Genomic DNA, 22,820 nt, shown 5'->3' on the forward strand with positions numbered 1-22,820 from the left:
TCTAAGCTATTTTTCTCAATTTTTTGTTCAGCTTTGCTGGCTCTCAAAATATTTTTTTCTCACCATTCAATTTAAAAAAAAAAAAACTCAAATCTTTTAATGTCTTAAGCTTGAACCGATCCTTGAATAACAAGGTGCTGAGTAATGAAAAAAACTCGATCTTTTGATGTCTTAAAACTCAAACTTAGACGCACTTTTCAACTATTTATATGGCATAATGCACAAAGAAAAAGAGATGGAAATATTAAAAAAAAATGATTTAATATCTTATCCCCACTAAATAATAAGTTAATAACAGTAAGCGCCTCAAGAACACTTTTCATCAGAGGTACCAGTTAGCTTTGTCTTGGTTCCAAGCAAGATCCATTAACTATCCGCTCCTGATGTGCTGGCGCCATTGCTTGACAGTCTAATCGGATAGAGGCATACCAATCTCCAGCGCTATTTTCACATCCTATTTCGATTTCCCTTTTTAAAGTCATGGAGTTTTTTTATTGAAATTCAAGAAGAAAATAGAGGTCTTCTTCTTCTTCTTAATCTTAACACTTTTAAAAAATGAGGAGAATTCTTGTATATTTATCTGCTTTTAAGAGAAATTACCTTTCTTTGCTTTTCTACAGAAATTCGTTAGCCCTTCATTTTCTCTTATTCCAACAACCTTAAATTTGTCCGCGAGTGTAATTTCTATGCTCTCATGTTGCTCCATTAGAGCAGACATTTGAGAGTGGCGGGTAGAAGAAATCGTGTTAGAGAGTGTGGTGTTGATAGAGCTTGTGAAATTTTAATGGGCAGCTCTAGTTTTTCGAATTGTAATCATAATAATCATAATATGGAGCAAACCCTCGAAAACTTAGGTTAGAGCTGATTACTGACTTGGTCCTTGAGGTGCTCGGTAGGCTTAATTTCGAGGAAAAGATTGCGTGCGTTCAGGTTCCTTATGTGGCCAGGGCATCAAGAGAATTATTCCCAGGAGCCTTATGCTTGTAATGAAATGATTGATATTTTGACTAGTACGAAATATAAGAAGCAGCAGTTTCGAATACTCTGTGGCATGTTTGATTACTTGAAGAGGAATAACAAGAATGTGGTTCCTGCTGAGGTTTTGTAACCATTTTGAGGAATTATACCGAGAAGTATATGACCGAGTCCAGAAATTCGCCAAGAAGAAGAGGATAAGGGTCAAGTGCAGCCGGAAATTAATGCCTTTAACTTGCTGGATGCTTCATGCAAGTGTAGTTTGGTCAAGGATGCCGATGCATTGTTTAAGACGGTGAAGAACAAGGTTAAGCCTGATGCTAATACTTACAATTAATGAATTGTTTTTTCGCTGGTTTGGAGTTAGGAATCCGACTAGAGGAAGAAGGTTTTGGAGGAAATGATCCAGCCCGGCCATACCCCTGGTAGTTTTACATACACAACTTCCATTGATGCACTTTGCAGAGCAGGGACGGTGACCAACGCTGCTGAACCTTTTGTGTTCGTGAGGATAAGAGATTCAACCATGTCTTCGCCCACTGCAAGAACTCATGCAATCATGATTGGGGCTCTGGTCCGGAATAATAGAATGGACGAGTGCTTTAAGCTTCTGGAGGATATGACAGACAACGGTTGCCTCCCTGATGCTTTAACATACAAAGAATCGATTGAAGGAATTGTTCAGCTGGAAAAATTGCGAGGCTTATAAATTTTTGCAAGAAACGGGAAACATAGGTTACCCTCCTGGTATAGTTACTTATAAAAGCTCATTTGGCGAGGTAGAAGTTTTGTTTCTTCAAAAACACACTAGTTCAGTATTTGGTTAAGAAAAAAAGTTATTTATTATTCATGGGTTCCTCAATCTTTTTAGGAAAATAGAAAGCAGCAAATTGCTGCTTTTTACTTGGCAGACAACTATTCAATAAACAGTGGAGGTCACTAAACATTTTTTTTTTCCAGTGAAAAATGGAGACATGCTCCATTATTCCCTTAACAACTTTTTTTATTATTATTATTTAATCAGTGTAATTAATTGATTTCACTCACATTATTCACTGTTCATGTAAACAACAATTTGTTTTTTTTTTTTTAAATTAGTTTAAGGTGAATTAAAATTTACTTGTACTGTAATCGTAATTTTATTTTTGATAATATTTTATCTAATTTTGTAATTTTTATCGGATGAATTTTGTACATAATGGAATTGTAGATAGTTTTTTGTTAAAGTAATTTTTTTAAGTGTGATTTATTTCATGATGTAATAGCAAAGTTAAATCCATAAAATTTAAATTAAAAATTATCAATATTAAAATATATTTTTTAAAATTATTTTATAACCTCAATTTTAAAAAGCATTCTTAATCAAACACATTAAAACTAATTTTTTATTCAACCTCAATTTCAACCACATTTTTAATCAAATATTTATTTTTTCAAACCAACCTCAATTAAAAATATTTTTTATAAAACAATTTTTTTTCAAACCACAACTACAACAGCTACCACAATAAAATCAGAATAATATTTGATTTCAATGTTTTTTGAAATGGGTGATGTTGATGGGGGCATTTGAGACTTTCCATGAGATGGATAAGAAAGGTTGTGCACAGGATGTTGTTGATACTTGTATTATGATGATCGATGGGCTTTTCAGGTACAATAAAGCAGAGGATGCATGTTTTCCGGTAGAAGATATCGTGAAATTTCCATATCAGAAATTTGCCCATCCCATGGCAAGACGCTTTGCACTAAATGAAAAAAGAACCAGCTTGAGCGTCAGAGGGAAGTAAGGCAATATTTTAAGTTACCTAGAAAAGTAAAGAAACATGCTTAATGTTCTTATTGATTGTTGCAATATTTTAAAGTGCACATGAGATTCCTCGTACGAAAATTAGGTTTGAGGAAAGGTTTCAAAATAATCATCCCGGGCTGCGAACAAACTCCTTCGACGCTAAGTATTCTTCCGACAAAGATTGCTGCTAACGAGAAAAGAATCAAAAGATAGTGCGGCCTTTAACAAAAAAAACAACACTGAACATTATTAACTTAAATTAAGGAAAAAATAATAGTACAAGTAAGTAATCATATTATTCCAAAGTGTTACATTTTCTAATATTATAAAGGATTTCGAGATTCAATGGCATGCCCATGTTATGTCATTGGACGACAGTGTTGCGTCATTCTATGACAACATCCATGACAACACAACATTATAAAGTTTTATCGTGCATGGGAGGCCTAATATCTCTGATTTTATATCCACTGTAATTTGCATGCCCTTCAAGTGTTTTAGCCCCACCAAAATCCATAATTTTTAAAGCTTGCCCGTGTTTTTTTCTCTCTCCTCTTTCTCTCTTTTTTTGTTAGATGAACTTGGAGTTTGTTGAAGCAGTAATTTGAATTTAATTGTTAATTTATTATAATTTTTTATATTAAAAATAAAATATTAAATCACATAATTTAATTTAATTATATTGTTTAGAATACTTATGGAAATGAATTGAATTAAAAATTCTATTTATTTTACCTTTAATTAAAAAATCATCTCTTTTTATTATAATTTTTTTTTTTGGTTGCAGTGACCCTTACATTAATTTATTTAAAATAACATAAAATATAGACATTTTAAAAATATGTAAATTTTAAAAATATATAAATAAACATATCTTGTACTTAAAAGTATATATTTTTAAAAAATAAATCAAAATAATATTTTCATTGGGATGTTGAGAAAAAGATTTATAGAAATATTCCAATAAAAATTCTAATATCTTACTCAAATTAAACTTAAATAAAATAAATATCAAATAAACTCAAAACACATTAGCAAGTAGACTGATAACATGATTTTAGCAATGTTAATAATTTATAAATAGACAAGTCGATTCCATTAAAAACGGTTAAAATCTTATGAAAAAGAAAGCAAATAACAGAGATCGAGCCCCTGCAGCAAACCCAGCTAGGTAGAGCATTAATTCGGGAACGGCAAAGCCAGCACGTTACTTGGTCGAGTGCATGCGGATGTTATCTCAGGAATGTGAGTGGAGTTTCCTGCCTTCTTCTTGAAGAGATTCTCTGCTTACCAATCCGACAAGACCTCGGCCGAAAAAATCCTGGTCGGAGTCCATTTCAACAAATGTAAAAACCAGGCTTCAAGATGCCAGAATAATCTTGCAGCCATCAGGGCGATAGCATCCAGAAAGAATCCTTGCTTTCTAAAGATCCAACTGCTCTCGACCACGTACCAATACAATTATCAGAATTGTTGGATTTTCAAATATTACTTTGAGGAGGTGTTTGTTATTATTATTATTATTATTATTATTTTGCCTACGTACATAACTTTATGATATTTTTATGATAATTGTCCATCCCATTCATGGTTTCTGAGTCACTTCCTCATGGGTCAACATATATATATATATCCAGTACAACAACAGAAAGGGATTTATTCCCTGCCACTATAATCAATCCTCTACTTCTAAGATATAGTTCGGTATTGTGTTATTATTTTAAAAAAGTGTTTTTTTAATTATTTTTATTTTGATTGATGTATTATAAGTGTTTTTTTAATGATTTTAATGTGTTTATATAAAAAATAAAAATATATTATATTGATATATTTTTTAATTGAAAAATACTAACAGTTTTTTTTTTATAAAAAGTGACCGTGGGTTTTAAATGTAATAACATATTCCTATATTATAATACCAAACACTTACTATAGAAGAAGAGGCACAAGGAATAATGGAGAGAGGAAGGGTAAATAGATGTTTTGTTTCATCACGAGCGAAAGGAAAGTGACGGTGGGTTTTGTTTTGTTTTTTTTTTTAAATGAAAAATAAGGTTTGTATTATTAAAAGTATTTTTGAAATGTTGTTTCTAAATTCGATTTTAAAAGAAATTATTATTATAACAAATCGAATAGTCTCCCCTCTGATTTTTTTTTATATTTTTTAGAAACTAAATTTCATTTATAATTTAAAACCATACCATAAAAAAAATTCAAACATAAAAAATAATCTAACCTATGAATTAAATTTAATTCACATTTCAAAAGAACATGGTAATAACTACATAATTAACTAGACAAATAAATATTGATCCTTATCATTATATTTTTATAATTATTAAACTTGATTTTGAGGTTAACTCAACCAATAAATTGGATCTCAAGTTATATGTTGATCCAGGTTAATCAAGAAAAAAAAATACTTTAAATTTTAATATTTCATTTAAAAAAGTTAAGAAACAATCTACATGAATATATATTATAAATAATAAAATTTAAAAGATTAATTCAAAAAAAATTTATTTAATGTTGAAAAAATATTATTTTTTATTTTTAAATTAAATTATTTAAACAAAAATTATTTCTTATTTTTAATTAGAAGAACACGATTATATATATACACACACACTAATAAGTTTACAATTTTATATTTTAAAAAATAAAATATTGTTCAAGAGTTTACTTTAATATAAATTAATAACCACTACCACCAAAAAAAGAAGAAGAATAGAATCACGCGTATAAGATGCCAAAACAAAAGGAATACCTTCGATTCCTCTGCACGAGACATCTCCTGTGTTTTTCCCATTTGTCAACGATGAGCTCGTCTCTGTCATGATGGACAATATTCTATTCATTGATTTATTATATATATATAAATCCTTGTAGATGTTTACGAGTTTTTTTTTCAAATAAAAAAGTTATAGTCATAATTATTTTATTCATTTCTTAATTTCTTATATTAAAAAATTAATTATTTATTTTGAAATAAAAAACTACATTATCTAATTTTATTCTTTAACATTTTATGTATATTAAAATGGTCATAATAATTTAATTTAATTTTTTTAAAAATTATTATAATCTTAAAAAAACATCATGAAAGTAATTTATTAAGTCGAGTTTAATAATAACACCATAAGGTTTCCTATTGTAGCCGCTACAATTATTTTGAAACACCATTTTTAACTCAGATCAAGCAATTATTTTGTTAACTATTGTAGCCGCTACCTTCTATCTTCGGTGATAAATGTTTTTTCTTACCCTCGAACTTCAACCGCTATTTTAACTCACAACAATTTTTCTATTAATTATTGAAACCGCTACATGCTGTGAAAATTCTATTAGACCCTCACGCCCTCAGCCTATCAAAATTTTACACGCGGTTCGCATGTATTCATAAATTCATTTTTAGTTTGTTAAAAAATAAAATGTAAATAGAAAAAACAAATTCGTACGGGATCGCCCGAGTTTCTCGAGGCAAATTTGAAATTACAGAATACAGACCTAGATTTTTACCTCTCGAGAGTCGAGACCCAGCTCGTATCCCGGGTCAACCAGCCTGAGTAGACATGTATATAGCACGTGTCATTCGCATATTTGTTCTTTTACTGGCTTTATCTTTTTACCTTTTGTGAACGATGAGCTCATCACCGTCATGATGGACAATATTCGATTCAGTAGTCCGTTTCACACATCCGTGTCATTTTTCGTTTCACAGCAAAAACCTTCGTTCTTACAAACCTAGAAGAATATCGGTTTATAGCCTAAACACTTATCAATAATGATTAAATTTAAGAAAGTGTGATTTTGCATTTTTAATCTCGGAGTTGATTTCTGGCTTTATATCCAATAATAAAAGAATTTAATATTAATATATTTAACTTCATTTAAGAAAACTACGTCACCCAATTAACTACCTAAATTATATATATATATATATATAAATATATATATATATATAAAATCTTTTAGATGTTTAAGACTTTTTTTTTTCAAATAAAAAAGTTATCCAGTCATAATTATTTTATTCATTTTTAATTTCTTATATTAAAAAATTGCTTATTTATTTTTAAATAAAAAAACTGCATTATCTAATTTTATCTTTTAATATTTTATGTATTTTAAATTGGTCATAATAATTTAACTTATTTTTTTATGAAATTATTATAGTTTTTAGAAAATATCTTAATATTAATTTGTTAAACCAAGTTTAATAATAATGTAATTTTTTTTTAAGTTAAAACAAATTAATCCTACATGACATAAGCTGAGAAAATGGCATGACCTAAATTAAAACAAAAAATACCTATAGATGTTGAAGAGTTTTTTTTAAAAAAAAAAGTTATACAACAACTTACTTCAAGGAGTTACATTATTGATAAAATAAAACAAATTCTCAGAAACTACCCATGATTCGGGAGAAATTTTATGATGCTCTAACTAATGAAGTTCGATAGTTGGAATTTCAAGAAAGAAAAGTGAGATTTTTTTTTTTTTTTGAAATTGCTAACGTAAAGGTGATATGATATATTAATTAGTATCATTCTATTAATTATTAATTATTAGGCATGCCATGTGGGCGTTTATATCAGCAATTCCAAAAATAAAATTCTAATTTTCTTCTTCTCTAAATTCTCAATCCTTGAAATTCCACTAATTACTCCTTTTAGCACTATAAAATTTAAGGCATCGGTAAAGATGAGGTCAGGTGAACTACTCCACTTATTTATATAGATATATATAAAAAAAAAATCTACAAATCACCATCTATATAGCTGTACGGTATCTCTGTCTTGTGTTCTTTCGGTGATGTCAATTTCATGTGGAAAAGAAGCGCAAGAAAAAAAAAAGAAAAAAAAAAAAAAGAGGAGCTTTTTTAAGTCAAGAAAGGAACCAGAATACGAGAAGGCTCGAGGGAAGACCGACCTTTTATTTTCTTTCTCCAGCGATACAGTAGCACGGAAGACGAGAAGACTTTTTTCCTGTGGCTGCCTTTTTCTTTCTCAATAATAAAGAAGCAACACTCCCTCTTACCTATAATAAAGGCAACACAGAGATGGATAATGCTCGTCTCTTTCTTTCTTTCTTTCTTTTTCTCTTTGAATCCATAGCCAGGGAGCCTCCGTACTGCATTGTATGGTGGTTATTCTTTTCTTTCCTTTCGGTGTTTATACCTGTTTCTTTGTGGCGAAGGAACTCCCCCCCGACCTTTTTTCCTTCCTTTATAAGTTTTAAAGTAGGAAGCTCTTTTCATCATCGCAGACAAACGAGAAATTGATGATGGAAAGATCAGAGAGTACAAGCAAGATGATGAAGAAGAAGGAAATTACTAATGATCATGGCTTCGCTGACACCATTTTTTCATGGTCTCTTGAGGATATTTTCAATGAAAATCTTTTCAAGGTTTTTACCTTTTCTACCTTCCATTTTAATCAGTCTCTCTTTAGTTATTTATTTTGTAAAATTAGATTGTTGGCATGCGACTATTATTTGCAGCTTTTGGATTATTTTACTGATCAGTGAATTGACGTTTCCTTTATTAAACAACTTCTTGATTTAAGAAAATTATTTGGTTCTTACATCGATTGTGGGTTAGACCCTTACAAGTCCATTCCATTTTGAATTGCACATTGCTTGCCCTGAACGTAAGCTGAGGCAGAGCAGCTCCAACTCACCATAAAAATGGAGAGTTTTGGAAATTCTTTTAATAATGGAGTTTTGTTCTTGCATGCATGCTTGGTGTCAAAATATCTTTTAGGAGTTGACAATCGTAGCTGTTTAGATAAATGCGTTAGTCTTAATGCTACTACATGATTGATTAATTGTGCCAAAACTCTTGACATGGATACTCACTTGTTTATTTGTTGAGCATGTGATGTGATGCAATGGCGCAACCTGTTAAATAAATGTGTAATTTGATTATACAATTAAATATTGTTCAGTGTTGTTTATATTTTTGTGAAAGCTCCTCAACTTTGAAACCAGCCGCTGTGTTCCCTGGAAATAATTTTGTTGCCGTTGAGCTGTCCTCGCATCGTGTAAAGAGATTAGATTATTGTAGCAGCCGAATAATTGGAGATAGCATGTTTTGAGGTGCCTTCATGTCCTTTGAATAACCTCGTGTTTTGCTTTCCTTTATAGGTGGAAAATATTCCAGAGTCATTTTACTCGGTTCGGCATTATCTTGGATCATATGTAATTCCTTTGTTGGAAGAAACCCGTGCAGAATTGAGCTCAAGCATGGATATTATATCCACAGCACCGTTTGCTGAAATGGTTGCTTTCTTTGAGGCCAAGCCCCAAGGCACATTATTGTATGATGTTAATATTGATTATTGGAGAAACAGATCCCGTGGCAGTGGCAAGGAGCGTTACAAAACATTGCCCGGCGACATCGTTATTTTAACAAGCGCTAAACCTGAAAATGTCTCTGATTTGCAAAGGGTTGGATGGACATGGACATTTGCTGTGGTCACCAGTATAACAGGAGATGAGACCGAGGATGCTGCTACATATACTTCTTTCACAGTCAAGGCGCAAAAAGACATCGAAATTAGTGATGGACTGCAGAAATCACCTACTGTGGTTTCATTGACTAATGTAACAACTAGCAAAAGAATATGGAATGCACTCCACATGTTCGGAAACTTGAATATCATCAAAGAGATTCTGTGCACTGATTCTGTGGTAAGATATATATATATATATATATATATATATGAATGTGTATAATGTGGATTTTGCATTACTGTCTCTAGGTACACGTAGATGCTATATTTTTTCACACGTGGAAACATGGAGATAGCCAGTTTGGCTTAAAATATGCTATTAATTTCCAAATCGTTCTTGAACTTGATTGAGTTTCCATGTTGGATAACAGGTTGAGGAAAATTGCAACCAATATTCTATGTGGGAACGTGCAATCTATGATGAGAATGTTGTGAATTTGTCATCTGAACTGAATGAATCCCAAAACAAGGCAGTTTTGGCATGTCTGCTTAAAAAGCAACGCAACCATAAGTCAGCAGTTGAACTTATTTGGGGCCCGCCAGGGACTGGGAAAACCAAAACAGTCAGTATGTTGCTATTCAGCCTCCTAAAAATGAAATGCAGAACTCTAACATGTGCCCCAACCAATGTTTCAATTACAGAGGTGGCCTCTAGGGTGCTCAAGCTGGTCACAGAATCCCATGAAGCAGATTCAGGAACGGATTCTTTGTTTCATTCTGTGGGAGATATTCTTTTGTTTGGGAATAAGGACAGACTCAAAGTTGATTCTGAAACTCAGGAAGTCTACTTGGATTATCGTGTCAAAAGGCTTATAGAGTGCTTTGCACCTCTGACTGGTTGGTGGAATTGTTTCAATTCGACAATTGATTTTTTTGAAGATTGTGTTTCTCAGTATGCCATTTTCGTGGAGAATGAATTAATCAAAATGCAGGAGCATGATGATGAAAATCCAGAGAAAAGGAAATCCTGTAGCTATCAAGCTGGTGCCCTCAAAGGAGAGCTGAAAACGTTTCTCGAATTTATGAGAGATAGATTCCGCTCTACTGCATTACCTCTAAAAACATGCCTCACTTTATTATGCACTCACATACCAGAAACTTGCATTCTCAAACATAACATTCAGAACATCGTATCCTTGTTTGGGTTACTTAACTCTTTTGAATCTTGGCTATTCCATGCGGCTGTGATTTCTGATGAATTGCATGAAGTTTTTTCACACCCAGAGTTAGATGAGGATTCTTTCCAAGGCTTTAATGATATATTATTGCGGTTGAGACTAAAGAGAAGTGAATGCATTACTATGTTGAAAAGAGTCTGGGATTCTCTCCGCCATCTGGATCTTCCAAGTGCTATGAACAAGCGGTCAATAGAGGAATTCTGTTTCCAGAAAGCAACATTATTTTTGTGCACAGCTTCTAGTTCGTATAAGTTGCATTTGTTGCCTATTGAACCACTCGACTTTTTGGTAGTTGACGAAGCAGCTCAGCTAAAAGAGTGTGAATCAACAATACCCTTACAACTTCCTGGTATCAGGCATGCTATTCTAATCGGTGATGAGTGTCAATTGCCAGCTATGGTCGTAAGCAATGTATGAAACAGCTACCTCATTGTTTTATTAGTCTTTTTCGTTTAACTGAATTTTAGATTTGTTACTTTCTACACTATTGGCTTCTTATAGCTTATGGTTCTTAGGTTTGTGATAAAGCTGGCTTTGGAAGGAGTTTATTTGAAAGGCTCAGTTCATTGGGTCATTCAAAACATCTTTTAGATATGCAGTACAGAATGCATCCATCCATCAGTTGCTTCCCTAATTCAAAATTCTACTCCAATCTAATCTTAGATGCACCAAATGTCAAGGCTAGAAGTTATGTAAAGCATTATCTTCCAGGGCCAATGTTTGGTCCCTATACATTCATAAATGTATTGGGTGGAAGAGAAGAGCTAGATGATGTCGGGCATAGCAGGAAAAATATGGTTGAGGTAGCCATTGTGCTGAAATTACTGCAAAGTCTGTACAAAGGTATATTATGCAAGATCTTGAAGTTTTTGTTACCATCGTGTTTTGGACTTTTTATATATAATTACAGCCGAAGACTTGGATGTTTTTCTGTGCATACTGATGATTACAATTGTTTTGCTTTGGCATATGAGGAAATTAAATGATCTTAAACTACCAAACTTCCTCTGACGGTGTTTTCATCTTGCATTAAAAACAATATGAATTTGATACTTTTCTGTGATAAACTTTTGGCTTAACATCATTTCATCGAAACAATTCCCGCCACAAGAGTTTGCTATCACTTATTATTATTATTATTATTATTTGACATCCTTTGATGTTTCTACATGCTGCAGCTTGGAGTGGACACAAGGTTAGAGTTGGTGTAATATCTCCATATACTGCTCAAGTTGGTGCGATTCAAGAGAAGCTTGGTAAGAAGTATGAAAACATTGATGGTTTTTCAGTAAAGGTGAGTTCAATCGATGGATTTCAAGGTGGTGAAGAGGACATAGTAATAATATCATCCGTGAGATCCAATACGGGTGGAGCAATTGGATTCATGTATGATCCTCGGAGAATTAATGTTGCTCTTACAAGGGCTAGGTAGTGCTTCAAATTAGCTCATTCCTGGTGTCGTTTAATTGTTCTAACAACAGTTCTTACCTTGTTTTAATGCCATTTCAGGCATTGTCTTTGGATTTTGGGGAATGAAAGAACCCTATCAAATAGCGAGTCTATTTGGGAAAAGTTAGTCCATGATGCTAAGGAACGCAATTGTTTCTTTCATGCTGATGAAGACAAGGATTTGGCCAAAGCCATTGTAGAAGTCAAGAAAGAGTTTGATCAGCTGGATGATTTGATTAAAGGAGACAGTGCACTATTCAGAAGTGCTAGATGGAAGGTATTTATCTCATAGTTACCTTTCTGGCATCCATCATATTTGTATTATTGAAGTCCTTATGGCAAATGTTTTGTGTTAAGCATCATAGTTATTTTCTTTTGATATTTGTGCGGTCCAGGTTCTTTTCAGTGAATACTTCAAAAAATCATTTGGCAAACTAGCATCAGTCAGAAAGAAGACACCTGTTCTGAACCTTCTACTGAAACTTTCCAGTGGCTGGCGTCCTAAGAAAAGGAGTGTGGACTTCATTTGCGGAAGCTCTTCTCAAATCTTGAAACAGTTCAAGGTTGAAGGACTCTATGTAATCTGTTCAATCGACATAGTGAAGGAAATATGCTACACACAAGTTTTGAAGGTCTGGGATTTATTACCATTAGAAGATATTCCTATACTGGCTAAACGTCTGGAGGGCATCTTTGAGACGTACACTGACGATTTTATCTGTCATTGCAATGAGAAATGTCTAGAGGGGTATGTCTTTGCAATATTTATTCTATCTCTCGTTGTGCACTTGTGTTCCTAAATAATTACATAAAAAATTAGCTTCAATTTGGCTGAAACGGTTAGATTTCTTTTTCTTTTGTTGAGTTTTTCTTATTGTTTGTTTTTGTTCAGAGATCTGGAAGTTCCAAAAACTTGGAGAACCTCTTTTGATATTCTTAGATATAAGAGTTGCAGCAACAATGAAATAAGAAGCAATTCAAATTCTGGTGGCCCTGATGGTCCCTACTATGTAGAGAACTCAAAAGTGAGTGATAGTTTGTTGCTGATGAAGTTCTACTCATTATCTTCTGGAGTCGTGAGTCACTTGCTTTCTGACCGTGATGGAAGAGAATTGGAGCTCCCATTTGAAGTGACTGATGAAGAACTCGAGATAATCTTATTCCAAAGAAGTACATTTATACTAGGACGATCAGGGACTGGTAAAACGACTGTTTTGACAATGAAGCTGTTTAAGAAAGAGGAACTATATTATACGGCAACACAGGGATACTTAAATACTTCAGAGGACAGCAGCAGGAGAAACAATGTTGCTGATGACATTAAATCTGTTGGGGATGGTGTTGGAGATGCCAAAGAAACTGTCTTGCGTCAACTTTTTGTGACAGTCAGTCCAAAACTCTGTTATGCCATCAAGCATCATGTGATGCAATTGAAAAGGTTTGTATTGTTTTATTACATACACTGTACGCTGAGCTGAATACCTCCAGGTTAAATGTTTTTTTCTTTCAAAGTGTGCTTTACATGATTCAACTTGTTATTAAGGAAATTTTATTGTCTAAAACAAGCATTTGTTCTTATGCATTGCTGGATTGAACTTTTAGAAATTTATAGCAGGCCTTTAAAATTAGCTTAGCTTACTTCTATATGTCATAAACATTTCTTTTTAATCAGATCACCCCATTCCATTATTGTTAAACTTCGGAAAATTCTTCCAAAAATTACCCTGCTTTCTGTATTTGTTTTCTTATATTAGCGTTGTTGTGTGTGTACAGCTTTGCCTCTGGTGGAAAATACTCAGCAGAAGAGTTCAATTGATATGGAAGATATTGATGACGCAGCACAATTCAAAGATATTCCAAACTCTTTCTTAGATATTCTTCCAAAGTCATACCCACTTGTTATCACTTTCTTTAAATTTTTAATGATGCTGGATGGAACAATGGGTAATTCGTACTTTGAAAGATTTTGTGACATGAGGCAGCTTTTGCATGAAAAAGTAGGGAATTCAGGATCAATCTCAGCACAAACTCTTATAAGAACAAAGGAGGTTAACTTCGAGAAGTTTTGTTCAGTTTATTGGCCACATTTCAATGAAAAATTAAAAAAAAAGCTTGATTCATCCAGAGTATTTACGGAGATAATTTCCCATATAAAAGGTGGCCTGCGAGCTGGAGAGTCTTGTGATGGCAGACTGGGCCGAGAGGATTATGTTTCTCTATCAGAAAGTCGTAAATCCACTTTAAATAGGCAGAAGAGAGAATTTAATATATGATTTTTTTGAAGACTATGAAAAGATGAAGGCAGAAAATGGTGACTTTGATATGGCTGATTTTGTAAATGATCTTCATCTTCGTCTTAAAACTTACAAGTATGAGGGTGATGCGATGGATTTTGTCTATATTGATGAAGTCCAAGATCTTACTATGAGGCAGATTGCTCTCTTCAAATATATTTGTAGGAATGTAGATGAGGGATTTGTTTTTTCTGGTGATACAGCACAAACAATTGCTAAGGGGGTTGACTTCAGGTTTGAAGATATAAGATCTTTGTTCTATAAAGAGTTTGTTTTAGCATCTAGGAGTGCGGGAAATGACAGAAGCGAGAAAGGTCAAATATCTAAAATATTTCATTTGAACCAGAACTTCCGTACCCATGCTGGTGTACTCAATTTAGCTCAAAGTGTTATTGATCTTCTTTACCGTTTTTTCCCTTCATTTATTGATATGTTAAGCCCTGAAACGAGTCTTATTTATGGGGAAGCTCCTATTTTACTTGAATCTGGAAATGATGAAAATGCAATTGTAACTATTTTCGGGAATAGTGGGAATGTGAGAAGCAATTTTGTTGGGTTTGGAGCAGAGCAAGTGATATTGGTGCGGGATGATGCTGCTAGGAAAGAGATTGATAACTATGTTGGGAAGCATGCTCTTGTTTTGACTGTTGTAGAGTGCAAGGGCCTAGAATTTCAGGTTAGTGGTTTACTGTACATCTTGTTTTTTATATTTAGAACATTATCTTTTCATTTGCACTTTTTTCCAAGCGTTTTTCATTTTGTCCAAGTCAACACATTTGATCACCACATCGATAATTTTTACCATGCTCATAACTTCAGCCTTTCGATAATTTGTACCTCTTTAGTTCTGAATTGCTGTTTGAGTTTATAGATGCGGTGCCAGAAAGCGGATAATCTTTTTTAAATCTATGGATGTTTACAATCTTGACAAACATTCACATTTCTTTTAGCACTAATGTCTTTGCCTTTTAACTCTTTGCCTCATCTTTTTTTTAGGATGTCCTCTTGTACAACTTTTTTGGCTCATCACCTTTGAAAAATAAATGGAGAGTTGTCTATGAGTTTATGAAGGAACAAGATTTACTTGATGCCATTTCCCCATCCTTTCCAAGTTTCATCCTAGCAAAACATAATGTCTTGTGCTCTGAGTTGAAGCAATTATACGTTGCTATCACTCGTACACGGCAAAGGTTGTGGATTTGTGAGAATGTGGAGGAGTTTTCCAGACCAATGTTTGACTACTGGATGAAGAAGAGCCTTGTCCAAGTGAGGAAACTGGATGATTCGCTTGCCCAAGCAATGCAAGTTTCTAGCAGTCCTGAAGAGTGGAAGTCTCAGGGTTACAAGGTTTGCTTCTTGTTATATTAATGTAGCATTTAACTTATAATTTCTTGATTTTGATGTTCTTAAAAAAAAAATTAATATGCAATATCTATTTAATTATTTTTTGTGATTGATCAAAAGTTGCTGCATTCACTTTTCGAGATAAAATTTGTCTTGCACTGGAGGTTACCATGTTGTTCAAAAAATTTTTTTTGAGTTTGATATCTTGGTTTATTGCTTTCAGTGATATTAGATGTTTTCTTCATGCCATTCCTACTTGTTTGAAAGGACATAAAAGTGTCTTTAACACTGCATTCTTGTCATCTCGCCATGCTCATACAATTGTAACTTGCTTTTTCTATACCTTTTGTTGGTGTCACACAGCTTTTACGTGAGGGTAACTATGAGATGGCAACTATGTGCTTTGAAAGAGCAGGGGATGAACATGGGGAGAAATTGTCCAAGGCTTCTGGGCTTAGAGCAGCTGCTGACAGAATGCATAGTTCAAATCCTGAAATGGCTTCTGTTGCCCGTTGGCAGGCTGCAGAAATTTTTGAATCAATAGGCAAGGCTGAGTATGCTGCCGAATGCTTTTACATGTTGAAGGAGTATGATAGGGCAGGTATGCTTTTGTGCTATCTTCACTTCTTTTTGTGTGAGAAAATTATTTATGAAATTCACAGATTTTCAAATTAGTTGACTGGATGATCTTAACCTTAAGTTTCAGTTATTACCGAGTAGGATTTTCTGGCTTCTGCAGGTAGGATTTACTTGCAATGTGGGGAATCTGCAATGGAAAGAGCTGGAGAATGTTTTTTGCTTGCTGAAAATTATTGTTCTGCAGCTGAAGTATATGCAAAAGGCTGCAATTTCTCCAAGTGCTTGTCTGCGTGTACCGAAGGAAAACTCTTCGACACGGGCTTGCATTATATACAGTATTGGAAACAACAGGGGACTGCAGATCAAAGAAGCAGAGAAATGGATACAATTGAACAAGAGTTTCTGGAGAGCTGCGCTTGTCATTATTACAAGATCAATGACAACAGAGCTATGATGAAATATGTTAGAGCTTTTGATTCCATGTCTTCAGCTCGTACTTTCTTGACTGATTTAGGATGCCTTGATGAGCTTTTGTCATTGGAAGTGGAATCAGGTAACTTCCTGGAGGCGGCGGGCATTGCGAAGCTGAAAGGTGATCTTGTCCTTGAGGCAGATCTACTGGGCAGTGGTGGACATTTTAAGGAGGCATCATTGCTTATTCTGTGGTTTGTGTTTGCAAACTCTCTCTGGTCAACTGGGAGCAAAGGCTGGCCTTTAAAGCAGTTTCCTCAGAGAGAGGAACTTTTGACAAAAGCTAAGTTACTTGCAAAGGATGTGTCAGCCCAGTTTTATGAGTTTGTTCACACAGAGGCTGAAATTTTATTGAATAGCCAGCACAACTTATTCAAGATTCATCAAAGTCTAGATTCTTCTCGGAGACATAGTAGTATCAGAGGTGAAATATTATCAGCTCGAAAGATTCTGGACATGCATCTTCATTTAAATACCTCAAAGTATTGTTGGGAAAATGACTTAGTGTCTGATTTAGCAAGGTTGTCAGAAAGAAACTTTTTGAACAACCAGGTCTCTGCTGAGACACTTGTTTACTTTTGGAATTTTTGGAAGGATAAAATTGTGAACATAATCAAGTTTCTTGGACGTTTTGAAATGCAAGATGTAACTGAATATGGAGATTTTGGTGAATTCTGCTTGAATTACTTGGGCGTGAAGAGACAGTTTAATAATCTGAAAGCTATCTATTTTTTGATGATCTTGGATGCTCAGTGGGTGAGGGAAATACCCAAAAATTTTATTCAAAGGAAGGGGAACTTGGTTTCTGTAGATGTTCATCAGTTTATCACTGCTGCTCAGGGTTATTGGTGTTCAGAATTACTTTCTGTTGGCATGAATGTATTAACCAATCTTGAAGCCCTTTACAATTTATCAGTTAGGAATTCCTTGTCCCTCTTTTGCCAAAGCAGGTCTCTTACTCATATATATGAGGTGGCAAACTTTCTTTTGAAATGCCAGTTTCTAAGCAGTCAACACGGTGATATCAAGGCACTGCGGAAATTCACTCGACTGGCAACTGGATGCTTCTATGATTGCATCTATCCTAGGGACTGGAGAGAATCACTGAAAGAGAATATGATTTCGTTGAGGAGAACTGAGATTTGTAGGAATTTACTCAAGGAAGTTATCTTTGAAGATGTGAGCTCAAAGAACAAGCTGTCTTATGCGCAACTTGGAAGGATCACATCGATGATTCTTGGTTCTGGTGAGATGGTATGTGAACCATATGAGAAGATGGCAGATGGTTTACAATGGAACCCTTCATGGAAGGCATTCATTGAGGATCTCTGTAGGAATGGGAGGGAGGTGTCCTATATGTGGAAGTTGCATGAAGCTCTGGTAGATACTTATAATGCCAACTGGAGGAAAGGAGATTATATCTTGCCTGGTTGTTTCTTATACATGCTTGAACGCCAGCTAATTTTGTTATCCTACTTCCGAGGCTATTGTCTTACAACAAAGTCTTCTTTTGTGGAATGGCTTATCTACCAAGAAGGCCACGGGAGTCCAACTTTTGAAAGTTTGACGGGACATGCACCCCAATCTACACAAAGCATCCTGAAGTTTATTGTTGAGACTGTTCAGCTGTTTCTTTATAATGAGAAGGATATGATGGAGTGGATAAGAGTATCAGAAAAGAACGTGAAGGTCCTGAATGACTACCATGCTGTAGTAGTGTTGAGATTGGTTGTCATAATATGTTTAATTTATGTGAACTTTGGATCGTGTAAAAACTTGCTTTCTGAATTGCTGGGTAGGACCTATATCACCAAAAAACTGCCAAGTCAATTTTATGATGCCATCCGGAAGAGGCAGAAGCATAATTCTCTGAATGTAAATCCAACTGTGGTAGCTGAAGCATTTAGCAAGATTGGCAATCCTCTGGTAGTTGTGAGTTTTGGTAAAAATTGCTCACGATTTTTATGTCCAGATGCTATTTTTGTGGACATGAAGGTCAATGAAAGCAAGGACAACGCATTAAGAGTCTTGTTTGCAAAGACTGATGCTACAGCTCAGGATCACACGGGAGCTGTTGAAGCAAACACTAGGAGCTCATTCAAAGGAATAGTGTCCCAGGGTTTTGAAGATCCGGGGAAGATACCTGAGCTTCCATCTAATGTTGGAGATACGGCTAACTGTAACTCGAGGTGTGGGAAGAAGGATGAGGGTAACCCTCCATTGCCCCATGAACGGCTTTGGGAAATATTTGAAGCACTAAAATCTCCAAACCATGGAGTAGATGAAAGCAGCAATATTGCATGCGATCCAACATTTCAGGTAATGCTGCTTTTCGAATTATTTTTTGCTTTTTTAGCATGCTCAGAGACATGGTTATCTCTTTCTGCTAATCATTTTATCATTTATTTTTCAGGTGGATATAGACAGAATTACTTGCCTTTTAAAAGCAGCAATTGATGGAAATTTTCAGAACCCTCCCAGTGTTGATAATAAAAACCTGCTTGAGGAAGCTTCTACCATGCTTCACGAAATGGGGCAACTTAATGCTGCATTAGAAATGAGGTCAGTGTAAACATGATGCTTAGATCCATGGTATTTAATAAAGTATTTCATTCTACTTGCTACGATAATATTTCAAGTATATTTTATTTTCAGGGAACCAGAACATGAGAGCGACATTTCTACGATTGGAGAACTTCTCGAGAAGCTGCAGTCAAGAAGGCCAAGAATGGAATTTTTTCTAAGCCAGATATTCTTGCAACACGATGAAAATCTTAAAAGAGAGATGTCAGAGACAAACATTGCATCAGATGACCACCGTGATGAGGAATGTAGTAACAGCAAGGCTGAGGGGAGTTGCGTTTCTGCTAAAGGTGAGATAAACATTTCACGGAGTAATGTTGAGACCGGAGGCAGCAATCCTGATATGGAGAACAAGGGGAAGGGAAACAGCAAGTCCAAGAAAAACAAGAGAGGAAAAGGCGGGCGGAAACGCAAGTAGCCTTAAACCTTTAACGAATTATGGAAATAGTATTTCTCAAAAATATAACCTTTTCTTCCGCATTTGTTTATAGCAGTGTGATTTTTCCTTTCCTTTCCTTTTTCTTCTTTTTTTTTTTTCCCTGTATGGAGAAAGAAAAAAAATATATTATGAGGTCATAAAACCTACAAAAAACTTGCAATATGCTGTAATATATATTATGTCGACTTGTTCATCTCTCTCCAGTGGCAGGATCGAACTCAGAACATTGTTTCCTGAGTCCGGGATTCACTTCATTTTTAATTTTCAGACTTACGTTCATTTTATGCACATAGCAATTGTGCATGTAACCGGAAATTATCTCCTTGTTTATTTTGAGAACTCTCTGATATCTTGAGCCGCCTAAGTTTGGAGCCTAGTTGAATGAGTTTTAGCTGAAGGGTAGAGAGGCTTTGGCAAGAGCCAAGCCATAAGCCAGCCTCCATTCTCTTTCCTAATAATCGTTAATTGGTTTTTCCTGCTAATCATTAATTGGTTTTGTATGGCATGACCCAAAAGGTCATTGTAAAGAACCAACAGGAGGGCCTTTGGCCAATTTTTTCCCAAAGTAATGACGCATCCACTGCATAGTTCTTGTGTAATGCTAGCAGGAATAAGTACACACGAATGAATAATCTATATAAGCCACATAAAAACTAAACAAATTTCAATAGCAAAGCAACCAAGACATAAGAATCCACAATTCATGCCACACTCAGCAACCCTTCACTTTTCATAGTAAACAAAATTGAACTGTGGAGACAAATCTCTTCGTTAAATGCACATCATGGAAGTTGGATTATATCAAATACTACAAGAATGCATCAACTTCCAAGTCATGGGAGATCGATAATTCATTAAGGAAAGCAGGAAAATCTGTGCAGCAAATATATTATCTAACTTAATCGTAAATTATTTCCACATTTCAAGATTGATTTGAAGAATATTTTAATACCACAATATTCCAAACACAAGAAATGCAGGCCAACAGGATATCATGTTTTGCAAGTGAAGCCAATAGTTTTAACATTAACATGGAGACAATCCTCAAAAGGAATGATCAAAACCACTGCTGTGGTAACAATGCAAGTGTTACAGCTCTATAAAACTCAGTTCTTTTTTCTTTGTTCCTTTTAATTATCCTTGGTGAAACTTCAGCCACGTTTCCAGATCAATCCTAAACAAAATGAGATGGAGGATTATTACCCAAAAATCCAATGTCTTCCTTCTCTATCTGGAGAGTAGCTGAATTCTCCAAATCATTATTATCTCAAAACTTCAAAAACCAAAACTCAGTTCTTCTCATTTGACCCAAAAAGCTTCATCCTTGATAATGAGGTCCTCAAATACCACTCCACCTCAAACTTCTTTGGCGAAAGTTCACGATACTTGGCAAACTGATCTTTTGCCTCCTCATTTCTATCAAGTAAACTATATATCATCCCTCTACAAAAATAAGGCCTGAAATCTTTAGGATCTTCTTTTGACAACTCTTGATAACTCTTCAGCGCCTCCTCCACATTCTTTTACAGGAACTGTATCTGTGCCATAATCAGCCTCACGTCCCTCGCTTCTTTCACTTTATTATCCTCTTCTGCAATATCTGTAGCCTCTTGTAACCTTCTAATAACCGCCTCTCCTTCTCCACAGCGGTCCATTAGTAGTGCATTCTCGAACAAAGCCTCAAAAGACAAAGGATTTGCGACAAGAATTTCTTCAAACACATTGCGAGCATCTTGTGCTCGACCCGTTTCGTTCAGCAATCTAGCCATTAAAAACTTCCATTCAGTTACCTCCGGTTGCGCAGATACGAAAAGCTTTATAATCTTTAAAGCCTCTTCGTCTTGGCCATTTTCAAGTTTTTGTTGTAAAAGTGATTTCAGAGACTCGATCGCTTCAGCATTAGATTCAATTAATGCTTGTAATGGCGTTGATGGGTCACTTTGGTTCTGGTTTTTATGTTTCTCTATATCTACCTCTTCTTCTTCTTCTTCTTCAAGGGCCGGGTTTTGTTCAGTGAGAGCTGCGGGGGTTTCGGCTTTTGCAGGCAATACAGGGAATTTGCCGGCAATGGAAGCTGCGACGCCAATCAAAATTGCTGTTTTGGTGAGGGTTTTCAGCTTTTGGGTTAACAGGCTTTTGAAGGCGTGATTTGAGGAGGCGGCGGCCGCTTTTGGTATTTTGAGAGAAGGTGTAGAGGTGGAATTGTGGAATTTGAGAGTGGTGGAATGGAGAAGTGAAGGTGAGTTAAAGGAAGAAGGGGTTTTGAGGTGGATAAAAGAAGCGGCTAGAGTTGAGTTCATGGTTGGTTTGGAGAGAGGGTGGTGGTTTTTTTTTTTTTTTTTTGGTTTTGAAGGTTCAAGGCTCGAGTCGCGGAGGAGAGGAGAGGGTTTTCATAGCCTTTTAGTTGGGTGGTGAGTGGTGGTAGGTGAGAGAGCGGGAAGGTGCTTGAGAGTTGAGAGGAGACAGGAGGAAGGATGTTCTATTCCACCAATCACCTCATCAATTATGTTTTAACAAAATTAAAAACATTCAACCTCGTCACCTAGAACTCGATGTCAGAATCAAACAACCGAATAATACCTTGGATCTGGATTTACATTTACATTAGCCGCAGCAGGAATCTCCCTATTTGTTTCCCTGTTATAATCTGTTTTTAATCTGAAAAGAATAATATTAAAATAAAATTATTTTAATTCATTATTAATTAAAAAACACTTTAAACCACTATAACAAACACTTTCCAAATATTTTTCATTCAAAAAATTATTAAAATAATATATTTTTATTTTTAAAAAATTATTTTTAATTTCAACATATAAAAAATTTTTTTAAAAATACTAAAAATATTAATTTAAAGAAAAAAAATATAAAAAAATTCTATTTTTTAAAAAAATACTTTTAAAATACAAAAATTTACACTAACCAAAAATAAATTAAGAATCTAGTATAGTTTCACGCATTATCGTCATAAGAATATATACATCTCGCGAGTTGAAAAAAAAAATGCACTATTAATTTTCAGTCATTTCGCAGCAATAACTTCACAATCAATGAATCCTGAAGCATAAATTTGCAAAAACAAAAATATGGCATGGTTTCACTGGCGCAACCTTGTTGAGTCATTTCATTGGGGCACAACCTCACCAAAAAAAAAAATAGAAAAACAAAATAGCCGCGCCATTCTTGGTGGCACTTTCAAAGCTA

General features: G+C 34.6%; 1 protein-coding gene and 1 pseudogene across 1 annotated transcript; one reads left to right on the forward strand and one right to left on the reverse strand.

Annotated features, from left to right (window-relative positions):
• Positions 1-7,672: 7,672 nt before the first annotated feature.
• Positions 7,673-19,717, forward strand: LOC118054901 (uncharacterized). The gene is given in 16 exon segments (XM_035066672.2): positions 7,673-8,173; positions 8,912-9,457; positions 9,651-10,868; positions 10,973-11,300; positions 11,636-11,885; positions 11,967-12,183; positions 12,302-12,654; positions 12,799-13,344; positions 13,680-13,709; positions 13,711-14,167; positions 14,169-14,876; positions 15,197-15,547; positions 15,908-16,145; positions 16,284-18,913; positions 19,008-19,156; positions 19,250-19,717. Coding segments are annotated over 16 exon segments (8,493 nt in total). The 5' UTR covers positions 7,673-8,047; the 3' UTR covers positions 19,596-19,717.
• Positions 19,718-20,591: 874 nt separating this feature from the next.
• Positions 20,592-22,200, reverse strand: LOC118054910 (protein SLOW GREEN 1, chloroplastic-like; annotated as a pseudogene).
• Between the last annotated feature and the right edge of the window lie 620 nt (positions 22,201-22,820).

The sequence above is a fragment of the Populus alba genome, chromosome 8 (genome assembly GCF_005239225.2).
Source record: "Populus alba chromosome 8, ASM523922v2, whole genome shotgun sequence".
In the NCBI taxonomy this organism is placed as follows: domain Eukaryota; kingdom Viridiplantae; phylum Streptophyta; class Magnoliopsida; order Malpighiales; family Salicaceae; genus Populus; species Populus alba.